Source organism: Brachyhypopomus gauderio, chromosome 6 (assembly GCF_052324685.1).
Source record: "Brachyhypopomus gauderio isolate BG-103 chromosome 6, BGAUD_0.2, whole genome shotgun sequence".
In the NCBI taxonomy this organism is placed as follows: domain Eukaryota; kingdom Metazoa; phylum Chordata; class Actinopteri; order Gymnotiformes; family Hypopomidae; genus Brachyhypopomus; species Brachyhypopomus gauderio.
The window spans coordinates 14,212,218-14,234,164 of record NC_135216.1 but is presented as its reverse complement, the minus strand read 5'-3'; the positions used below and the strand labels follow the sequence as shown (position 1 = coordinate 14,234,164).

Below are 21,947 nucleotides of genomic sequence, written 5' to 3'. Positions count from 1 at the left end.
AGTTCCTGAAGGTACTCAGGAGCAAGCCCGTGCAATGCTTTATAAGTTAATAAAAAATTTTTAAAGTCAATACGGAATTTAACTGGGAGCCAATGCAGGGCTGATAGGACTGGACTGATATGCTGAAATTTTCTAGTTCTGGTCAGAACCCTGGCTGCGGCATTTTGAACTATTTGAAGTTTATTTAGATTCCTATTTGAACATCCTGACAGTAGTGCATTGCAGTAGTCTAATCTAGAGCTAACAAAGGTGTGCACCAATTTTTCTGCATCATCCTGTGATAATGCATTTCTTAATTTAGCAATGTTACGGAGATGTAGAAAAGCTATCCTAGTAGTATTATCTATGTATTTATCAAATGATAGGTCAGAGTCGAGTATGACGCCTAGGTTTTTGGCTACTGTGCCAGGTGTAATGGGGTAGCCTGCGAGATTAAGCATTAGATCTGGAATTTTCTGTTTTGAGGCCTTAGGGCCCAGAAGGAGAACTTCTGTTTTGTCCTCATTAAGTTGGAGGAAGTTTAAAGACATCCAGCATTTAATATCTCTTACACAGGCCTCAATTTTTCTTAAACTGAGTTTGTCATCAGGTTTGGCTGATATGTAAAGTTGAGTGTCATCTGCATAGCAGTGAAAATTTACACCATGTTTGTTTATAACTGTGCCTAATGGTAACATATATAATGTAAATAATAGTGGTCCTAGAATGGAGCCTTGCGGGACCCCATATTTAACTTTTGTACGTTTGGATGGAATATTATTGAGCTCTACAAACTGATAGCGATTTGTTAAGTAAGAATGAAACCATGAAAGGGCTGTGCCAGAGACTCCAACCCAGCGTTCTAACCTTTCTAGCAAGATCCTATGATCAATTGTGTTGAAAGCTGCACTAAGATCAAGAAGCACTAACAACAATACATAGCCTTGATCTGAAGCAAGGAGGAGGTCATTTGTTACTTTAACTAATGCTGTTTCAGTACTGTGATGGGGCCTAAAACCAGATTGGAACTTTTCAAATATGTGATGCCTATGCAGATATAGGCATAATTGCTGGGCAACAGCTTTTTCTATGATCTTAGACAGGGGCGAGGCTAGGGTATTTTTAGTGGTGCTAGAGCACCACCGTGAGGTTGCTCAGCACCCCCTGGCTCAACACATTTTTTAAATATTATATTATGCAAAAAACCTGCTCTGCACCTGCGCAATACTTTGGTATTGTGCTTCTGTGAGCACTGGGGGCTGGGCACCCCTAAAGACCAGATCCTAAAATTGCCCCTGATCTTAGATATAAATGATGTGTTTGAAATGGGTCTATAATTAGATAGTACAGTAGGATCAAGATTTGGTTTCTTGATCAGAGGTTTAATAACTGCTAATTTACATGATTTGGGCATGTGACCTATTGTAATGGATGAGTTAACTATAGTTAGAAGAGGTTCAGTTACCGCTGGTAATACCTCTTTTAATAACTTTGAGGGAACCGAGTCTAGTGTGCAGGTAGCACAATTTAAGGAAGAAATTATTTTCTCTAATTCTGATTGTGGGAGTGGATGAAAAGCATCAGGTTTTTCTCCCAGTATGCGATTTAAATCGATATCAACCAAACCAGATGACATACCAGTTGTATTGCTAATAAAAGGTTTTATATTTTGTCTAATATTCTCTATTTTATTATCAAAAAAATCTATAAATACATTACTAGTGAGGTTTACTGGAATCTGAGGTTCTGCGCCTGCTTGATTTTTTGTAAGTTTGGAAATAGTATTAAAAAGAAATCTAGGATTGTTTTTATTTTCAGTGAGGCTAGGTATGCTGAGCGTGCTTTAGCGAGTGCCCGTTTGTAGTCAATGATGCTATCCTTCCAGGCACAGTAGAATACTTCCAACGTAGTAGATCGCCATTTACGCTCTAATTTACGTGCTATTTGTTTTAAGTTTCTAGTTTAATGTCTGACTGTTACTTCGTTTGTCTGTGACAGTTACTTTGACTTGACAATTTGCGTTATGACAGACATGTCCATGTCCCGCGCAGCCTCTGTCATCAAATAAATAATGAGGCCCGCAAAATATACACGCGTACATAAAAGATATTTTATATTTCACCAGAAGATGGCAGTAGACCTGGCCTATACTGTAGTGGAGATACAGTATCAGTGAACCAACGCCACCCCTCCTCGCAAATATGCTACGGTATTGCACTCTACTGGTCAAATTGTGTATTGTCATCAACAGACTTAAGCCTGGTTTATACTTTCGCGAGCGACCGTAGCGCGCTACTCCGCCCACCTCGCGCGACCCTGCGCGAGCGGTGTAGCCGTTTATACTTTCGCGAACGTCGCGAGCGTCGCTGCAGTGTTCTCCGAAACGATAGGTGGCGATAGGTGGCAGTGGAGAATAAAAAACCCCTGCAAAACCGGTGAAAGAACATTTTTACCTGACCAGAGACCGTATATATACACATCAGGCATCAAACGTAAATATGGCTTTGCAATGTTGTCCGAAACTATATGTGGTAGTATAAAGAAACACCCCTCAAAAAAAAGGGAATGAACATTTACCTGACGCATTTTAATGTTGCTTTGTGTTTCAGGTTTGAAAAGTGCTGGAATTTAGGCTAAAGTACATTAAAATGTTGAAATTACGTTAACAAATACGAGCCTCTTGTAATTCCAGGACAAACATGAGAGAACGTGAAGACGTTAAGATTGGGCGTTTTGAAAATAAACAACCATTAAATAATGTGATAAAAAGCGAATTATTTCGAGTATATGTATTAATATTTAACTTAATTATGTTTATCGTGCTGGAAAATATTGACCGAATCAGGCATCAAACGTAAATATGGCTTTGCAGTGTTGTCCGAAACGATACGTTAACAAATACGAGCCTCTTGTAATTCCAGGGCGAAACATGAGAGAACGTGAAGACGTTAGACGTCTGGGCGTTTTGAAAATAAACAACCATTAAATAATGTGATAAAAAAGCGAATTATTTCGATTCATTTCGAGTATATGTATAAATATTTAACTTAATTAAGTTTAACGTGCTGGGAAATATTGAAATGGACCTTTAAAGTGACGTACAAGTGCTTTAATTCCACCTTGTATAGGTGTATGAACCCGGCAAACATGACTTTGTCCATCGCGCTGAAGCGCGGCGCGCGCGCGAAGTTACAAAATTCGGGAGGTGCACGACCTCGCGCCGCGACAGCGCGCGAGGCCCTCGCGCACGGGCGGAGCCACCGCGATTACGTCATTTTCGCCGCGCGGACCCTCGCGCCGCTCGCGGCGCGTCGAGTATAAACCAGGCTTTAGGTTTGGAACCACGTCACTTTATTGCTTGATGAAAAAAAGGAATTGCTAGTTTAATTTGAATGTTTCCAGATAATTAACTTATAAAATAAATATAAAGAAGCAAAAACATTTTTTTTGACTCTGTTAGTGTCAAAAAGTCACACCGTGAAACAGTTACAAACTTCAGTGCTACAAACAGACACAATCATTATTTGAATTATATACAATGTAATTTTTATATATTTACTGTTTCTACTTAGGAAAATCAACAAATGAAATGAAACAAACTCACTCAACAAAAAACACAACAAAACAAAGCTAACACATCATAGGGGACATATATTAGAAAACGTGAAAATACAGCAGTAAAACATAAAATTTATTCTGACCTGCAAAGGTGAATAAACAAGCACATCTACAGACATATGAAAAAGAAACACCATATGAAAAGAAATACCACATGAAAAGGTGGACAAGGCTACCCAGGAAGTGCCTCACAGACTCAGTCCTCTTTTCCTTTCTCACTTGTTGCTTGTTTCTTACTGTTTATTTGTTCTGGTCTTCATTTTCTTTCTTCTTTTTAATTGTCCTTTCTTATTTCCCATGTCTTCACTAAGTTTGTTCACTATATGAAAACAAAAAAATAAATAAATAGGAGATTTTTAGTTTGGTTTTTCAGTTTTCAGTATTCAAATGGACTTAGAAAAATATTTCTGCATGAACATGGTTCATGGTAATTCAGCACCAGGTATTTTGGCGTGAACATACACAAACATGCAAATAATAATGATAAGTGCCACTTACATGGTCTCATAGGAGCTGTCTTTGGTCTTGAGGAAGCGCATGGCAAAAAAAGCCCCTGCTTGGACCACCAACACCAGTATAATTCCACCTATGAAGCTGGACATGCTAAATCCCCCAGTATTAGGACTGTCATCCCCAGTCCTAGGACTGTCATCCTCAGTCCTAGGACTGTCATCATCAGTCCTAGAAGTGTCATCTTAATAAGTATGGAGAAATATTTTAGTCACTGGCAGAGTGACTAGAGTGATAGATGAAGGAATGATGAAGATAACAAGCACACTAACCTGTATCACTCTCTTCAGAATCAGTATTCCCTGATGAAATAACAAACACACATACATTGTTTTAACACATGTTAATGATGTGTGTGATATGAGTGTATGTTTCTGTGGCCTTGAGATACTCACCTTGACACGAATCTTTCTCATTGTACACATCACAGCCTCCGGAGTCGTCCGTGTCAGCTATGCACCTTGTGTTATTATCTAAGCAAAAGGTGAGAAACTTTAGCTTTTAATCACAGGCAACATTTGAGACTGTGTTTGTGTGTTTTCTGTGTGTGTGTGTGTGTGTGTGTGTGTGTGTGTGTGTGTGTGTGTGTGTGTGTGTGTGTGTGTGTGTGTGTGTGTGTTGAGTGTTGCAAAGTGGGAGCAAAGTTATTTCTACATAAGAAGAGATGATCATTGGAATATTACTTGTGTATCTTTGATCAGGGAAGGAGAAGCAGACGAAGAGAAAGAGAGATTGAATGTAAACCTGGCTAAAAATGTTACTTCCTCTGTGCCTACCTGGTCTTTCTCCACCTCACACACATCACATTCTCCTCAGGGAAGATAATAGTGCTGAATTATTAACTGAGGATGAGGTCTGTGTGATGGTTACCGACTCTTTGTGTGTGCGCTTTAATTATTCACTGTGCTGTTCCTGAGCACTCTCTACAAGGATGGAATCGCATGTCACTGCGAGGCTGTGAGATTGTGTGTGGAGAGACAGAAAGAGAGAGAGAGACAGAGAGAGAGAGACAGAGAGAGAAACAGAAAGACAGAAAGACAGAAATACAGATGTGGCAATACATCATAATATTATCATGTCTGTTTGAATGTGTATTTGTTTGTATATGTGTTTTTGTGTTACGTCTATACAATATATGTTGTTTGTGATTTAGTATCATAAGGATTGCATTTGCAGCACTAATGTCACAGAATGCTTCATTATGCAAATACTCTCTAACAGTTTTTTCATCTCTTAACAGTTTTTTTCCATCCATTGTGACCGATCTCACACATTACAAATGAGTTTTGGGGTGTTATGATGAATCATGTCATTCACATAATACTACGAATGTAAATAAATAATGCTGGCTAATCTGTAACCATCAAAGGTTCCCCAGTGCATTTAAAATATACTGCAGGGTGCAATCAATCACAATGTAATATTTTGTGTGTGTGCGTGTGTGTGTGTGTGTGTGTGTGTGTGTGTGTGTGTGTGTGTGTGTGTGTGTGTGTGTGTGTGTGTGTGTGTGTGCGTGCGTGTGTGTGCGTGCGTGCATGTTCTCTCACTGTTTTCACAGATTGTCCATACGCAACGTGTCAGATTGAGTTGGGGGTCTCCACTGGTACAACGATCACATGTTTGCAGTTCAGAGCAGGCTCCTTTGGCTGAACCATCTATCAATCAAACAAATTAACCAATAGGAGGCAAATCTGAACCAGCCACCTCTCCTCCTCTGTAACAGTCATGCCATGATATCTTACACTGTTCATGAAAGATGTTCCAGTTGATTAATTTAAACTTTTATGGCCTACATCAATCCTAATAATCACATATGTAATCATACATTTCTTCATTTAACATCAATTATTAATGCCTCTCCAGCTAGACCAATAATCAATCTATGTGATAAAAAATACAGTAATTTGTAATCCTAAACAATACCTTACTATAAGCTGTTGGCATGTTATAAATATATTTTTGGCCATAATCAGTGTAAGCAATATAAAGGAAGTTTCCAGGTACAGAGGGCCTAGTAACATCTAAAATATACAGATTTAAATAAAACATTGCAAAATTATATTTGGAAATTCTTATTACCATACGACCTAAGCTATATCAGCTTTTTATAAGCTGAATCTATTATAATCTATAAACTAAGCTGTTTTTAAGTTGCCTAGAACCAGAAAACTGGAGAAAAAAGCCTAAGTTAATAATGACAGATGTGAAATGTTAAGGTTTCGAAAGGGCCGTTAAAAATAACACATAATCTGTTTAAGGATATTATTCTTAGACACATACAGACATAGCTAACACACAGTTGATTCTTACCTTCAGTCTGAGAACTGGTCATCCTCAGCTGTGTAAGTAGCACAATATAACACAGCAAAACTGTGGTACAGCTCATTCTCAGCATCATGCTGTCTGTTCTCTCTGTGTGTATGTAGTCACAATGTAGAGGATCAGACACAAAGATCTAATAAAAAGTTACACTTCCTGAAACTTGAAGACCTTGTAGTACCTAGACTGAACAACTAATACACTACAAAGCTCTTGGACTGGTGGACTAAATCACACAATATATGGAAAGTGAATCAAAATAAAGCTAACAAACAACACGAAAAATATAAGTTACAGAAACATCCCAGCTGTGCCCCTCAGGAAGGGACATTCTGGTGAGCTGTAATGCAATGACGAATGTGGGTGTGTGTGTGTGTGTGTGTGTGTGTGTGTGTGTGTGTGTGTGTGTGTGTGTGTGTGTGTGTGTGTGTGTGTGTGCACTGACGTCACTCCTTCTGAATCAGAGACTGGAAGGTGTGTAACATGAGACAGGTTACTTGGCAACTGGATAGTCAGTCCCCCAGTCTCAATATCCAATCCACAATGTAGGTTCATTATCAAACATGCATTGATGAAGAATGTTTTTGCAACAACACACACTCATACACATGCAGACATACACACCATGCCACACCGAGACACTGTGGAGGACAGATAGAGAGTCATTTAAGGAATATTTTGTATTCTCTTCGCAAGGACATCTCCAGACACATGTACATGCGCTCACACACACGCGCACACACACACACACACACACACACACACACACACAAATAAAAAAATCTAAGAAAAAAGAAAAGTAAAGAGAAAAGAAATAAAAAACATACAAAACAAAAAAAAAACACACCTATCCCACAGCAGGATTCTGCACCTCTGCATGGAGTTGAGTCATGAGTCATGCTCCTGCAGTTATGGTGTCATATGTAAGACCTCACTTCTGTGTCTTTGCTTTTCCTATTGGCCTTTTTGGAGGTGTATCAAATTAGAGCCCATTATTCTCCTCCCTCTCATTTTCTGCACACTTGCTCATTGTGTCATTGTATCGTTGTAGCTCTCTTACTGCTGAAGTATGCAGGCTGTTCCTCTGGGCTTTGAGAGTGAATGAGTAGCTTGTGTGTGCAAGCTGGAGAAAGGGAGAGTCTGGCACAGTTACATAACATGTCATGTCCATCCCTGCACCTCTGCAGTATTAAGCAAGCTCCTTCAGACCCTACAAACTACACCCCAGGCCACGTTACCATGGGGTAAATGTAACCAAGGCTACATGTTCTGTCTTAAAGAACACTGTGCATTGAACTCTTGTAGATCTGTAACTTGTATCTATCTATCTATCTATCTATCTATCTATCTATCTATCTATCTATCTATCTATCTATCTATCTATCTATCTATCTATCTATCTATCTATCTATCTATCTATCTATCTATCTATCTATGCTGTCAAGTACGAATCAACAATGTGTCCACCAATGTGAAGAGAGAGTGGGCGGCCTCGTGTTGGAAGCGCACGATACAGCTAGGAACTCGGCGCGTGCGTTGTTTTGATATTAGGTAACTGGTACAAATTCTGCAGTCTCCTCACGCACGCACACGCACGCACGCACACACGCGCGCGCGCGCACACACACGCACACACCTCCCACGGAAAACTCACCATGTGGCATATGAGTCTCCTTCAAAATTAATATTAAAATAACAACAAAACGCACGTCTTTCATGCTGTTATGCACAAATACATTATTAGAAAAACGCAATGTACATACAAATTGCAATTGCGCTTGAACTGGAGCCAAAATTGTAAAGTAATAATATTCATGATAAAAATAAAGCTAAGTATTCTAATGTGGGTTTCATAGATCATATGGTGAAGAAGTCTTGGATATATCTTCGTGCAGTCTCGGACATTTTAGAATGCTTTCACCTCACGGTGCTCTTTTCTCTTCAGATGGCGTCTACCGGAAGCGTCTGCCCTTATATAGACTACGGTTAGAAAAGGAGAGTTCCCTGTTTCTCGTGCCGAGTTCCTCGCCCACCTCCTTCATTGAAATGCACAGCAACACGGTGATTGCGACGCCCCAACCACCCCCCCCCCCCACCACGGAGAGCGAGAATCCCATAATCTGCCAGGAAATTATGTCACCGTTCCAAAGGTTGTCTGTACGTTTTCCATAAATTCTACACTAAGGGATTACATGTGCATGTGTTAACTATGCGTGCATGCATTTTCGTAATGCATCGTTTGTGGGCTTTATAATGTGACACATAAAACCATGAAATACATCACATCCTTAAAAGCCAGGTTTATGACAAACTGCAGCTCGGACATATAGGACAACCCAAAATTTGCGCCAGGACCTACGTCACTACAATCAACTCATTGCCTTCATTTACACGTGTCTTTCAGAACCATGGACAGCGATGACTCATTCTCATATACACACACACACACACACAAACAGACGCACAAGTAGACAGGGCGTTTGACTCGTGAAATCATCTAATGGCCTGTGCTTTGTTAAATGGACGTGAAAATATATCACATCGCAACTTAATCCGTTCCTAAACTTGTACACAAGGAGCCAATATGAACGCACATTTTACACATTGATCAGCAGCATCTCCTCTCTAGCCGTCGCAGTGGGCGGGGTGAAAGAATGCGGTATTTTTATGAATGAAATTACGACAGTGGAAGATTTCTCTGGGCGCTTTGTGATTGGCTGTGTTTAGGGGAATCGACCCCTTCGTGGTAACTGACGTCAGAGAATCAGTGAAGGTACAGAGAGGAGCCCAGCAGATTTGAGTGTTTTACAGAAAAGCTCGCGAAGACGACGGTCAGACACGGAGGAGCTTATGAAGAACCTTGCGCACTTGCATTAATAAAACAAATACACCCGACAGAAGGACTTGGATTTTGATGGGACTCTGATAATCTTCGACCAACGTGTTTTTCTCACAGCGCGAGGTTTGCGTGAATGAAAAGCTACTGGACGAATTTTCCTTGAGCGTCGACCACCACAGTAAGTCTGATTTTGCTTGACTTTCTCTGTGTGCGTCTGTGTATGACTGGCTTCATTTTTAGAGTAGAATGAAACAGTTCTTCATTGAACACGACTAGGCCATCTGTAGATGCAGAACACTGTCTAGTCGCATCACTGCCAGTATATGGTCGGTACTTGAGAAATCTCAACACGCGCACGAGACAGGTGCACAACAACATCTAAGGGACTGGGTTTAAATACTTAAGCAGAGAGCGCAGTATAAAGGCGCTACGATCTAACAAGTTTACTTGAGGAATCTGAACTGAGGCATTTAGTATATTTTAGAATATGTATTTTAGTTTAATATTTAAATGAGGTACTGGCTAGTGTTCAGATTATATAGTTGAACGGAAATAATTGCGTGTTATTTCTTTGGCATGTAAATAGATGTATAGTGTATTGTAGATTGCACTTGAATAACACGGGCTGCTTATCATTTACATCATGCTTTTCGTCTTGTATAAATACGTTTCAGAATGTGTAAATGATCAGTTTAAAACGTGACGCAGGACTGCCGAATTTTCTTCATTCACTGTTCAGTTCTGACAGGAAACATGCTACAATCAGTGTTCAAAATTACAGTACTGATATTATATACATGACTCTTCTTTATTCTCCCCTGCAGTAATGGCTGTTAACGGTTCTGAAGTGGGATTGGAGGTCGTGTTGGAGATAGACCCGGTTCTGCAGGACTCCTCTGCTCACGTCACACCTAACCCTCTGCTTGCAGCAGTGATGACTCCCTGGGATGTGGCCCTGTGTGTGTCAGGCGCTCTAATTTGCTGCGAGAACGCAATTGTCGTGGTGACCATTCTGTCCTCGTCATCGCTACGAGCGCCCATGTTCCTGCTGATTGGCAGCCTGGCCTGGGCAGACTTCCTGGCAGGAGTGGGCCTGTTGTTGCAGTTCCTGTCTCGCTGGTGCGTGCCCTCAGAACTGCTGGAGCTGGGGAGCGTGAGTCTGCTTGTGAGCGCTCTGAGCGCCTCCGTGTTCTCGCTGCTGGGCATAACCCTGGACCGGTTCCTCTCCCTCCACCGAGCCCTGACCTACGGCTCGCAGCGCACGCACACCCACACCCGCTGCGCCCTGGCCGCCGGCTGGGTGCTGGCCTGCCTGCAGGGGGTTCTCCCTGCCCTTGGCTGGAACTGTCTGGAGGACGAGCAAGCTTGCAGCGTGGTGCGGCCGCTGACCCGGGTTCACTTGGCCACGCTGTGTGGGGGCTTCCTGTTGGCCCTGGCTCTAATGCTGCAGCTGAACGCCTGGATCTGCCAAGTCGTCCTTCGCCACTCACACCAGATTGCGTTGCAGAGACACACACTGCCTTCAGCACGCACACACGCACGCCGCCGGGTACACACTCTCGCCTTCATCCTCGCCACCTTTGCCAGCTGCTGGATGCCCTTCGCCCTCTACGGTCTCCTGGGTGATGGATCATCCCCTGCCCTGTACACATACATTGCACTGGTGCCAGTGACAGGGAACTCTCTGCTCAACCCTCTCATTTATGCCTACAGAAATACACACATACAGAGAGCACTGCGGCAGGCTTTCTGCTGTTGCCTTCCAAACACATCTCAGAAATGCACCCACACGCCCAGTGACGTCTAACATCTAAGTTCACATTCTGTTGAAGAGCACATAAAAAGCTATATAGTGCCAGGATATATCATGATTTGAACTACATCACCAGTCTCGAGCGCATTAACGTATGCACATACACATTGGGAAACATAATGATTTCACTGTGCCAACAGCCAAGACCTCTTCCTGACTCCTTATAAGTCATGTATGACAGTCACTGTCCTGCAGCATTTAAATCGTGTACTGTTTTAGATTTTTTATTTTTTTTATTGTGCATTCAAAAATGCCTGATAAAAACTATTTTTCCTCATTCATCTTCAAGATGTCACCAATAGAAACAAATGTTCCACAGCAGTTTTTCCATTTCGTTCTATTAAAGGAAATTGAAATGCTGTTTCATTATGAATAGTATTACTTTAATTGTCTTCAATTTGTGCCTGATATTTAAAAAAAACTCTGACATTCAGAGATACTATATGTAATTAAAAATCATTTGCACTTTACAACAATGACTTGAACTTTTATTTGAATGCTATTACCAATCATGTAGGTCTATTTATTTAATTATTGATCGAGTTACTTGCCATTTGATACCTCTGCAAAGTGATGGGTGTTTTTATACTTCATGATTGTCCTGTTTGCACTCGTGAGAATTTAATGGTGCACAAAATGTATACGTGAGTGAATGTATTTTATATATCAAATGTTTTATGAATACTTATGTTTTGTTTATAACAAAATAAATAATGACTTTTTGAATAAAATTGTTGATTTTGTGTAATCTCTGCAATGCTAAAAGTACCATTTGCACAAATACCACATCTGAATGAATCAGGGCATCAGAGCTGCAGTCAAGTAACAGCTGGAGTCCAGGACTCAAAATACAAAACTGAAAGTGAATCGGTCATTTCACTGAGCCAACCTCATTCAACATCATCCAAATGCTTTTCATTGACAAATGCATTTGGTTTGAGTGTGTTAATGCAAGTCTCCACTTAACAGCGAAGGAGGATCCTGTCATTGTTTTGTTAGGTTTCTGTTTTTTTTTTTAGTACTAATACATATGAATGGACTAAATAACCAAAGCTGAAAATGATTACATCCGTTACATCCTTGTGTATTGGGAAATACAGACTTGTTAAATATGATTTTAAGGAAGAACAAAATGAAACATTAACAATTTGCAGCATTGACAGCCAGTAATGCTGGGATAACATAATTCTGTTTTAGACCTCTCACTGATGAGTTCGGTCCAACACACCAGACCTCATCAGCCAATTACAAAGCCCATCACAACTTTACAAGGGTTCCAGGTGGAGAACTATAAAATGTATAGGGCAGAGGGACTAGAGACTATGCACGATAAACACAAGCATCGAGAAGAGCTACACAAACACACCATCTCGGAACTTAAGATCTTTATTAAACAAACCACTGATAGAAAATGTTTACAATTACAAATCAAAAGTACCAAATAAAAATTTGTTGTTTTTCTGATTTCAAAACTTTGTATAATTTTTAAGTAAAACTTTGGCTTTAAAATAAAAGGCACTTTGGAATACAGAATAATCAAAGAAAAGACCAGCTGACTGGAAAATGCATTAATGGGATGGACACATGGGGAGGACAGGTTAAGTAAAAGAACAGGTGAAACTGGGCTTCACACGCTTGGACTAAAACATGTGCTGCCATTTGTCTCAGCTCATAAAATGAGCACATCCAGTCAGAGATTAGAGCCCAAACCAACCACACGCACATCAGCATAAAGACAGGGAATACCATCACACGGAATGACATAATGCCACAAGTGGCAAGGAGGTCAGAGAACAGATGTACTGCACCAACATGGAGGGAGGGAGAGAGAGAGAGAGATCAGTTGTCAAGGCAACAGTCCATGAAGACACAAAAACTGGATTAAGATAATGTATGTGCTTTTCTCTCTGGGAACATGTGCTCTAAGAGCCAAGGTCAAGAGAAAAATATAACCCCCCCCCAAAACAACAAAGATTAGCTTGTAATTTTAAGTATCTAAAACTAACTTCAGTATTAGTTTTGAGTATCTAAATTCTCATAACGTGTCAGACTCATAAGGTGTCTCTTACTTGGTTTGGGTATAGGAAAAACCCCAAAGGTTTGGGTGATTAATAGCAAGCTTCTGTGGATATACTGAGATGTAACAAGAATAAACACTCTGATCCTTTCTTTGTCTCTAATGTACCCATCTATAGCTGCATTACAGAAGAACAGGCCTCAGAAACAGGAGCAGGCTAATCATCTAAATAATTCACTCAGTCACACGCACACTCGCACACAAAAACAAACACTCTTTACCGTACACTGCAGTTGGCCTCATTAAAGGATAACCAGTAATTTGAGAGGTGGAAGGTCTAATAAGAATATTCTTTGCCATGAGATGTAATCTTATTCAGACCACTCCTCATCATCAAACTCTGAAGAATCGTCCTCAGAGTCGCTGCACTCCACAGCGATACGCCGGGACAAGATGGCGGCCACGTCGTTGCCCACGACGTCCCTCTTCTCTTGCTCTCTCTGCTCCTCCACTTTACGCAGATTAAATCCTACACACAAACAAACACACTTTCACCAACTTGTGCAGACACATTGTAAGGAACTGAATTTAAATAAGACGTTAAGTTTATCATCAATACAGAACATGATGCTATGGTCCATTCTGCAGTTTTCCCTAGTTTTGTTCTCAAGAGGACCAAGCCTGCCTTCTAAATGCAGCACACTATGGCATTATGCCCAATATATGAAACCTGTATGATATGCAAATTTCTGTTCGCCCAGGCCCATCACACCAGAATTAATCAGGTGTGTTAGGTTATGGAAAAGTCACAGAAATGTGCAGATGATGGGGTCCCTGAGAACCAGTGGGATACTGACGTTTCAGTATCTGTAACCAGTGACTTTCAGAGAAAAACACCAACATTTTGGCTGGAAATGCCATACCCTAAAATTCATTGTCAAATGTCAAATGCATGAATGTTGAATGTCGAATCAGACCAGGCCATGCAGATAATCCAAAGAAATTCTGTTTGTTCTAACTGACAGTTCAAGCGTTATGCTGTATAAAGGTGTCATCTGGGGGCTTCTGTACGTGTGGATAGGACTTCACCTACCTTGGCGAATAGCTGCAAGGAGATCGCTGCGCCCGTCGCTGGCAGGGGCAGGTTGGGCCTTGGGGGCAGCAGGGGTGACCCCTGGGGGAGGGGGAGCTGGGGCAGAAGGGGCAAAACATGGAGGAGGAGGGCCTGGGGGAGGAGGGGGTGGAGGTGGAGGTGGGGGCCCATCCGCAGCTGGTGGAGGGGGTGGAGATGGAATGCAGGTAGACATAGGTGGTGGGGGAGGGACAGAGGGGGAAAAAGAGAAAGCAGGTGGAGGAGAGGGAGGAGTATCGAATCCTGCAGGAGGTGGGGGCGGGATCATCATGCCAACAGGTGGGGGAGGAGGTGGTGCTAGAGGAGGGGCCACCGTGGGGCGGCCAGCAGGAGAGGAGGATACCACAGGGGGAGCTGGAGGAGGATGGGAGGGGCTTAAGAGGCTACTGCGCTTCTGCGGTGAAGTTCCAGGCAACCCCTCATTATACCTACAAGAAAAATGGCATTTGGTCAATGCACGATGGGATCTGTACCCAGTGACTAAAGATAAAGCCATGGAGGGACCCGTACGTCATGTCTGGAGGTGGAGGTGGCAGGAAACCATCATCATCAGACATTGGAGGAGGCAGAGGGGAGCCAGGGTCATAACTGTAGGAGGAAGTACTTTGGTCGAGCAGTCCCTCACCATCTAGCATGCCCATGTCCTCACCAGAGCCATAGCTCCCATTTAGGTCAATAGAATTACTACAGAAAAACAAAAACAGATGCACACAACACACAGAGGATAGCACCTTTATACAGATCACAGGGTAAAATTCTTACACGTCTCCATCAGCATTTTCATTTTCACTTACCCAGCGTCAGTTTTAGGTACAACAAACTCTTCACCCATCTTGCGCCGTTCCCATTCCTCCTTACGGGTTTTGATCTTGCGAGGATTCAGGTTGCCTCGGTTCGGGTTTTCCCGTTTCTCCTTCTACACTCACAAAACACACTCGAATTTATTTCAGGTCATACAGGAAACAGCAGAGTGTTCATGCTATGAGCGCAAGCAGCAGGACGATGACGACAGCGCCAGGCCCCTCACCCGGTGTTTCCGTTTCTCCTTCATGATGTCTTTGGTGTCTTGCAGCATCTGCTCTTTCCACAGGTCAAAGAAATAGGATGGATCCGTGTAGAATTTAAGAGCCTCTTTCCCATCCTCCCTGGGGCAGAAACACACAGCACATTTAGACAGACCAATGATACTCTTACCTCAACATAACAGGGTGATTCGGGTTTTCGCCATGAACATCTGCACAGATGTGTAACAACTATAACGGGCTCATTTATTTACATTAACCATTAACCATCAGGATTCTATTCATGATGCAGTGTGTTAGGGTACCTGCTTGAGCATTGAAAAACATGCTTTTACACATAAAATGCAAACTGAATAGGAGGGTCTTAAAGGCATAGCAAAGAATTTGATTACACAACAAAAATCTTGAGTCTACCGGTCAACAAAGGACAGAAACCTGCTACACTGACAGGACTCTTAAGACAATGGATGCCAGAACACACATCTGTATCTGTTTACTGCGGATAAAAAGTAAACCGTGTGCACACATGTATGTGTGTGTGTATTTGTGTGTGTGGGTGTGTACCTATAAACGCTGAGAATGCTAAGTGGAGGTGGCTGATTGCAGGTCATGTAAGTCTCCTGAACAGGCAGGGGTAGAGAGGGCCGGGTGAAAAGCTGCTGATCCTGAATCAGATTAGAGCGGAATGCTTTGCGAGTGGTGATTGCCTGCAGAGACACTGAAGGCCACAAAACCAGGAAGCAAGTGAGTGCAAAACAAAAACAAAAAAAACCAAAACAAATATTGTTTAAATGAATTATGTACAACTCCCACAGGAGATGTTGAGAAAGGTCAGGTTGTGTCATCTGTCATGAATGCACTTCACCATCTCTAGTTATCGAATATCAGACAATTTGTCCTCCAAAAAAGCCCCGTTTGTTGCTGGGCTCAAAGATACAGGGAGCATGACTCAACACACTGACGATCTGTCTTGTTCCCTTACCCTCTTCCTCTTTAGGATCCAGCTGCGTGACTTTGACCTGCAGTTTGTCCACTCTCTCGCCAAGGGTGTTCACCCTCTCTGCAAACATGCTCGCCTCCACAAACAGCTCGCCGAACACATCCTCCGCAAACTTGCCTGGTACGCGGGAACAAACATGCACACACAAACACGCAGTGTCAGCCTCACTCAGCCCCCATAAACCCCCCCCCCCAAATGCATCACGTGGCCTGCAGGGGGCGCCACTCACTGAGGGAGCCGAGCTGGCGGATGATGTTGGCCAAGCTGAGGTTGGTCACACACTCCAGCTCGCTCTTCACGGACACGGGCAGCGTCTGGCGACACAGGTGCCGCGGCTCGATGTTGCGCATCACCAACGGCATGACGGCGGCTCGGCTACTCGCCTCCCTGGCAGACAGGAGACACGGGGACATGAGGTCCAGGGACAGGAGACACGCGGACACGAGGTCCAGGGACAGGGGGACATGAGGTCCAGGGACAGGAGACACGCGGACACGAGGTCCAGGGACAGGGGGACATGAGGTCCAGGGACAGGGGGACATGAGGTCCAGGGACAGGGGGACATGAGGTCCAGGGACAGGGACAGGGACAGGGACACTCGCACCCAAAGCGCCGGTGAAGATCCTCAGCAGCCTTCACCGTCTTCCTTCCGCACTCGTGAGCTGCTGTGCCGTTTTGTTTTGACGTGCACATGGACACACTCACTTATCCAACACATGCAGAAGCACAAACCAGCTGGGGCTCAAAGCAGAAACAAAACTACTCTACACCTTCCTTCTCAGACGCGAATGCTACATTCTTTATTTTAGTATCTCCACTGCAGAGGCAAAACCATCTCTGGACTGACTGCTCTGCTGCATCCGAGAAACCTGGTGAACTATCTCGTACAGCTAGATCACCTTTATCTAAGCCCAAGACAAGGTGCCCTATATGTAACAACTCTCATCTCTTAGTTGAACTGCAGAGAACAGTGCTAGTAGCCAAAGCAAGTTCCCTCTTTTGTAGTGAGTCAAAGTGACATTATATAGTTAAGCAGAAGAAAACTGTTCCTTTTTCCACCATAGCATTCAGCAGAACAGGTTACTCTGAATGGAGGAACAACGAGATATCCTTAGCCAGCTGGTTTGCAAACTGAACGCCGACATCTTTCCACCATTTTAGAATTGTGTAATGTCCTCCTGACTTCCAGGCAGAGCAATGAACACTTCTGCCATGATGGTAGTGTCTGGCCTATTAGCATGCACACAGGAAGGACCCACTTAGGCTAAATGTTTGTTGCTTTTTTTTGTGGCTAAACTGAAAAATATGATATGTTCAAAAGAGGCATTGAAAGGAATTTGCTGTAACATAGCAGTGCAATTTATTTTCAGAACTAAGGCATGCACATCTATGTAGTGAATAAAATATTATGTATACATGTAACTAAGCCTTTTTAGTCACTAAAAAAGAATACAGCAATAGCTTAGAAGTTATTATAAATATTTGTGATGCACAGCAATGGACAACATGTAGTTTTTCATTCTAGTATTTTCCATACATATATAATCAATTTTGTGGCAAATATCTATGCATATCATGATCACCCAAAACCCAGTAAGGAAGAGTGGAAAAAATAGAACTTACTACCTGATGACCATGACAAACTGTAGCGTAGGTATATAATGTTGTATTTATCTACTCACTATTCCACTCAATGACTGAGAATAGTGTGCAGTGAAGTGGTTAGTACAGTATGTCTAATGACAAAAGCTAAAACAGATATACACTACTAGGCTTCTTAAAGTTTGATATAAATCATTTTGTCACAGGTATGTGTACATTTACATAGAGCCTGTTAACTGCAGCAAAACACACAGTGTTCAGCTTTTTACAGCTGTTTTATTCTTAGAAATTAGTATTTTCTGTACAGGTTTGTTCTCTTTACTTCTAGTAATAAAAGAAAATTTATTCAATAATTGTTCAAGCCAATTATATTTTTAATGGAACCAATAGACCTCCACTAGATTTAAAAATGCATTTTAAAAAGATCAATGTTGAAGTTCCTTTTGTAATACCTTAAATATTGATCCCTATGTAAAGCAAATCTATAAATTGTCCCCAATAGGACAAGGTGTACAATAAGCATTCACACTGCTGACTTGCGTTGTCAGTGACCACCCTTCTGTTGTGTTTACACCCAACACTAATCTAGCACACTGATGCAAGTCTAATTCTCCAGTCAACCCTGATTAGTAGAAAAAGATGTTGGGGATTTCAGTCCAAAGTCTGCAAAACAATACATCTCCAGGAATAAAAACTGGCAGCTTTACCAGACAAATAAACCTACCGCTGACATGTAGGAGCATCAGTTTGATATTGTCTCAGCTATAAGACACTCTGTTCCACATATGACTGAAGTATGTAAACCAACCCACTATTTCCACTAGCAATGTACTTTTGGAACGCCAACCTAGCTACTTTAGTGTTAGTGAAGGGGTATTTAGTGTAAATGTTTCAGTGTAAATGTTCAAAGCTAATTTAGGTGTAACAACAAAGAGAATTCGATAATAAGAATCCCAAATCAAGGAGAGGCTATGTATGCTGCAGTCTCCCACCTCAACTAATCCCTTCATGAATAGAAATTAGATGAATTACAAAAACACCAGCTTCTCAGTATTACTTTCAAAGACAGTGATGTTTGACAGGCTGAAATATGCATGGGCGTCTAGCTTCTGGGCTTAGCCTACAGTATAGTCCTAAACAGCTCTTACACACCTGTGACCTGGTGACCCTGGTATCAGGTGTGCTAGCCTGGGGTAAACTCTAAACAAAGGTGATTACTGCTATCTTTACAGAAGCGAGGTTGGGCCTGTATGAAACAGAGCAGTAACTTCATTCTCCTATAAATGCACCTTCCTAGAGAGTTCAGAAGACCTTGAAATATCGGTATATTTCAGAGATCATGTGTTTTGGGTTTGTGTTTGAAATAATATTTTATATAAGCGAAAATCCGCAGAAGCAGGGTTGCTAGATGACTGCAGCAATGCAATTTATCTAGACATTATTCAAGACAATAATTAGCTAGCTTTAGCTAGCTAGCTGTGAAGTAACACTGTGTTGTCTATCTATGCAATAGATAGATAGATAGATAGCTAGATGTAGATAGATAGATAGATAGATAGATAGAGATAGATAGAGATAGATAGATAGTGCAGAAAAGACGAGTCATTAGCTTTAAACTGAAAATCAAACTGATTCACCTAATCTGAGATGAAATGGAAACGTTATAAATCTGACGAGATGTCAGAGTAATCTATAAAAGATCTATGAAATAATTACACCCTAAACTGCTCGAAAGGGCAAGTTAACTTTACTTATTTTCAGAAAGCAAAACTTTGCGGCCCACCCTAAACGTCAAGAGCAGGAAGTAAGTTATTACCAAGCTAGGTGGCTAATGCTAGCTAGCTTACTTACACAGCATAAAACTGACACAAGCTCTCGTTTGAAAATAAAGGCGAACGTACCAAGAAATTTTTCTTACCAGAAGATAAGGCAATTACTCCTTAGGGCGAATGTATTTATAGTCTACCAATACGTAATCTTAGCTACCTTAACATTACTTAATGTTGTGGCTCATTTTCTAAGCCGAAGATTTTTTTCCAATCTACCGTCGCAAGAGCGCAGACTGTGAAGTCCCGGATTTGCTAACTTTTCATTGGACGACGCTTACAAGTCCGTAAAAACAATTGGGTGATTTAGCTATCGATTACGTAGGACAGGGGGTGGGAATAGAAATCTGTACGTAAAACTCTGAACTCCACCCGTGCGAGTTGAAAACATCTGTTCCTTGTCTCCGCAGGGGAGGGAGGGCAATCCTACCCGACGGGCCTGAACGAACTTATAAACGACTATAAACGCAACAGAAAAAATGTTTTTTTCCTCCAACGATCTTAGATGAGAGATCTTAGAGGATGCGGTCCTCTTCTGGAGTCTAAAAAGCAGTCACGTCTAGTACATCGTTGGTGTTATCATGCTAGTTGTTTTAGTCCAGACCCAATATCTGGTTATAGCTAATAGTGTCAAGTTCAATGCTAGTTTCGTTCATTTGTAGGCATAATGTTAAACCGAACTTGCCAAAGAATGTGGAAAGCATTTGTTGCAAAAACCGTGCTTATCGGATTTATCTTAAATGACACATTTCCTTTGCAGAATGGTTTTGTTTACATGCAGTCTACAGCACAAGGAAAAAATTCAGAATCATGTTTTTGTCAGATAGACTGTTAATTTGTGTGAGTTAAAAAGTTAAAATACCAAATGCCACACTGAGCTATTAACAGTATGGAATAAACATAAAGACAATAATATGAATGAAAACTGAGTTAGTTTGAAAGATAGAAATATAAGTAAATGAATACAGAACTTTAAAGAATAATGAATATATTCATATATATATATATAATATATAATATATAAATTTATATATTATATGAATTTTATATTAAAATCTCCAGATTACAAATTTGCTTTATATATATATATATATATATATATATATATATATATATATATATATATGGGGGGGGGGGGGGGGTACAGGCTAAAGTGCAAAGTGTCCACTACTTGTACTACGCCTTCTGCCGGACAAGGGGTTAGAAGAGGTGACTTCTAGGGTGAAGGGGTAACTATGATTTTGGAAGGTTTGATAATGATTTCTGCAGTACTAATTATGCACCGGAGTTTGGATTCTTCCAATGGTTATGGAGGATGCGAGTTCAGTGAGTTCAGTCTAGAACTGGACCATCATCTGTGGCAGATGGAGTATGATCATCTGCCCAGGAAAGAAAATGCTCTCTACTGTGTACTCGTGGCAACAGTGTTTCATGTCTCAGGCCCCCAGATCTAGTGGTGTCCAGGACCTTAAGTAATTCCACAGTCAAAACCACAAAGCCATTGATGTTGAGGGGACATTTGGAGGAAGTGCTCTGTCTGTATACTAATTCATCACTGTTGTTTATGGGTTGAGCCGTGGTGGTGTTATAATGTTAGCATCTTCACAGATGGTTATGTGGAGGTGCTATCATTGGAAATAAAGACTAAGGAGAAGAATTGAGCATACAGCCTTGAGGTGCTCCAGTGTTGGGTCAGGGGTATATTTGTTTTTCCAGCTTCACTTGCTGTATCTTGCCTATCAGTAAATCTGTGATGCACTGACAGATGGAATCTGGTGCAGACAGCTGAGTGAGTTTAGCCTACAGATGTGCTGGGACAATGGTGTTAAATGCAGAGCTTAAGTCCATGAATAAAACTCTCGCATGGGCGGTTGGACAACTGAGATGGTTAAGCATGAAATACGTGGCCAGGTTGACTGTGTCATCAGCACATCTGTTGAGACTGGCCTTTGCTCTTTCTCATCTGCAGCAGGTATGATAGAGCTCCTACAAAGCTGTATGGGTTCAGTTGAGAACCACTGTTTGTCATTACTGTATCTCACGCAAGTTCTAGTGGTAATAAATTTACATTTTCAGCATTTCACAGACACATATATCCAGAGTGGCAAGCAGTATGATATTGTGTGCAATCCCTGAGAATTAAAGTAAAAAACTTGATGTTGCTAGCACATTGCTTTACCAGGTGAGGTTATAAAGGGTGTAGTTTTCTACAGTAATGTATTTTCTTTGCAGAATCTGATGTATGACTTCCCAATGTCAGTGTATTTGTA

The 21,947-nt window shown here is 41.6% G+C and overlaps 3 protein-coding genes across 4 annotated transcripts; 1 reads left to right on the top strand and 2 right to left on the bottom strand.

Annotated features, from left to right (window-relative positions):
- Nucleotides 1–3,314: 3,314 nt before the first annotated feature.
- On the bottom strand, nucleotides 3,315–6,800 carry cd164l2 (CD164 sialomucin-like 2). Its single transcript, XM_077008963.1, has 6 exons — nucleotides 6,418–6,800; nucleotides 5,655–5,762; nucleotides 4,503–4,580; nucleotides 4,380–4,409; nucleotides 4,096–4,291; nucleotides 3,315–3,916 (listed from the first exon to the last, which is right to left on the bottom strand). Exons 1-6 carry the CDS (start codon nucleotides 6,503–6,505, stop codon nucleotides 3,904–3,906), a joined length of 513 nt encoding a protein of 170 aa, XP_076865078.1. The 5' UTR covers nucleotides 6,506–6,800; the 3' UTR covers nucleotides 3,315–3,903.
- A 2,408-nt stretch (nucleotides 6,801–9,208) lies between these two features.
- Nucleotides 9,209–11,803, top strand: gpr3 (G protein-coupled receptor 3). Its single transcript, XM_077007797.1, has 2 exons — nucleotides 9,209–9,443; nucleotides 10,090–11,803. Exon 2 carries the CDS (start codon nucleotides 10,092–10,094, stop codon nucleotides 11,070–11,072), a length of 981 nt encoding a protein of 326 aa, XP_076863912.1. The 5' UTR covers nucleotides 9,209–9,443; nucleotides 10,090–10,091; the 3' UTR covers nucleotides 11,073–11,803.
- Nucleotides 11,804–12,448: 645 nt separating this feature from the next.
- On the bottom strand, nucleotides 12,449–19,927 carry wasf2 (WASP family member 2). Of its 2 annotated transcripts, none has more exons than XM_077008960.1 (9): nucleotides 19,770–19,927; nucleotides 16,479–16,636; nucleotides 16,232–16,366; nucleotides 15,814–15,967; nucleotides 15,255–15,372; nucleotides 15,022–15,143; nucleotides 14,738–14,911; nucleotides 14,189–14,655; nucleotides 12,449–13,624 (listed from the first exon to the last, which is right to left on the bottom strand). In XM_077008960.1, exons 2-9 carry the CDS (start codon nucleotides 16,609–16,611, stop codon nucleotides 13,467–13,469), a joined length of 1,461 nt encoding a protein of 486 aa, XP_076865075.1. In that variant the 5' UTR covers nucleotides 16,612–16,636; nucleotides 19,770–19,927; the 3' UTR covers nucleotides 12,449–13,466. The 2 variants fall into 2 exon arrangements, with proteins under 2 accessions (XP_076865075.1, XP_076865077.1); XM_077008962.1 differs by having other exon boundaries at nucleotides 19,753–19,907.
- Nucleotides 19,928–21,947: the final 2,020 nt, after the last annotated feature.

Excerpts from the sequence above, each read along its gene's own strand:
- cd164l2 (XM_077008963.1), bottom strand. The coding sequence starts at position 6,505 with ATGATGCTGAGAATGAGCTGTACCACAGTTTTGCTGTGTTATATTGTG. Across the intron at positions 5,763-6,417 it reads GACCAGTTCTCAGACTGAAG|ATGGTTCAGCCAAAGGAGCC; the intron begins GTAAGAATCAAC and ends TTTGATTGATAG. Across the intron at positions 4,581-5,654 it reads ATGGACAATCTGTGAAAACA|ATAATAACACAAGGTGCATA; the intron begins GTGAGAGAACAT and ends CCTTTTGCTTAG.
- gpr3 (XM_077007797.1), top strand. The coding sequence starts at position 10,092 with ATGGCTGTTAACGGTTCTGAAGTGGGATTGGAGGTCGTGTTGGAGATA.
- wasf2 (XM_077008960.1), bottom strand. The coding sequence starts at position 16,611 with ATGCCGTTGGTGATGCGCAACATCGAGCCGCGGCACCTGTGTCGCCAG. Across the intron at positions 15,968-16,231 it reads GGATCCTAAAGAGGAAGAGG|TGTCTCTGCAGGCAATCACC; the intron begins GTAAGGGAACAA and ends TGTGGCCTTCAG. Across the intron at positions 13,625-14,188 it reads CCTTGCAGCTATTCGCCAAG|GATTTAATCTGCGTAAAGTG; the intron begins GTAGGTGAAGTC and ends GTTTGTGTGTAG.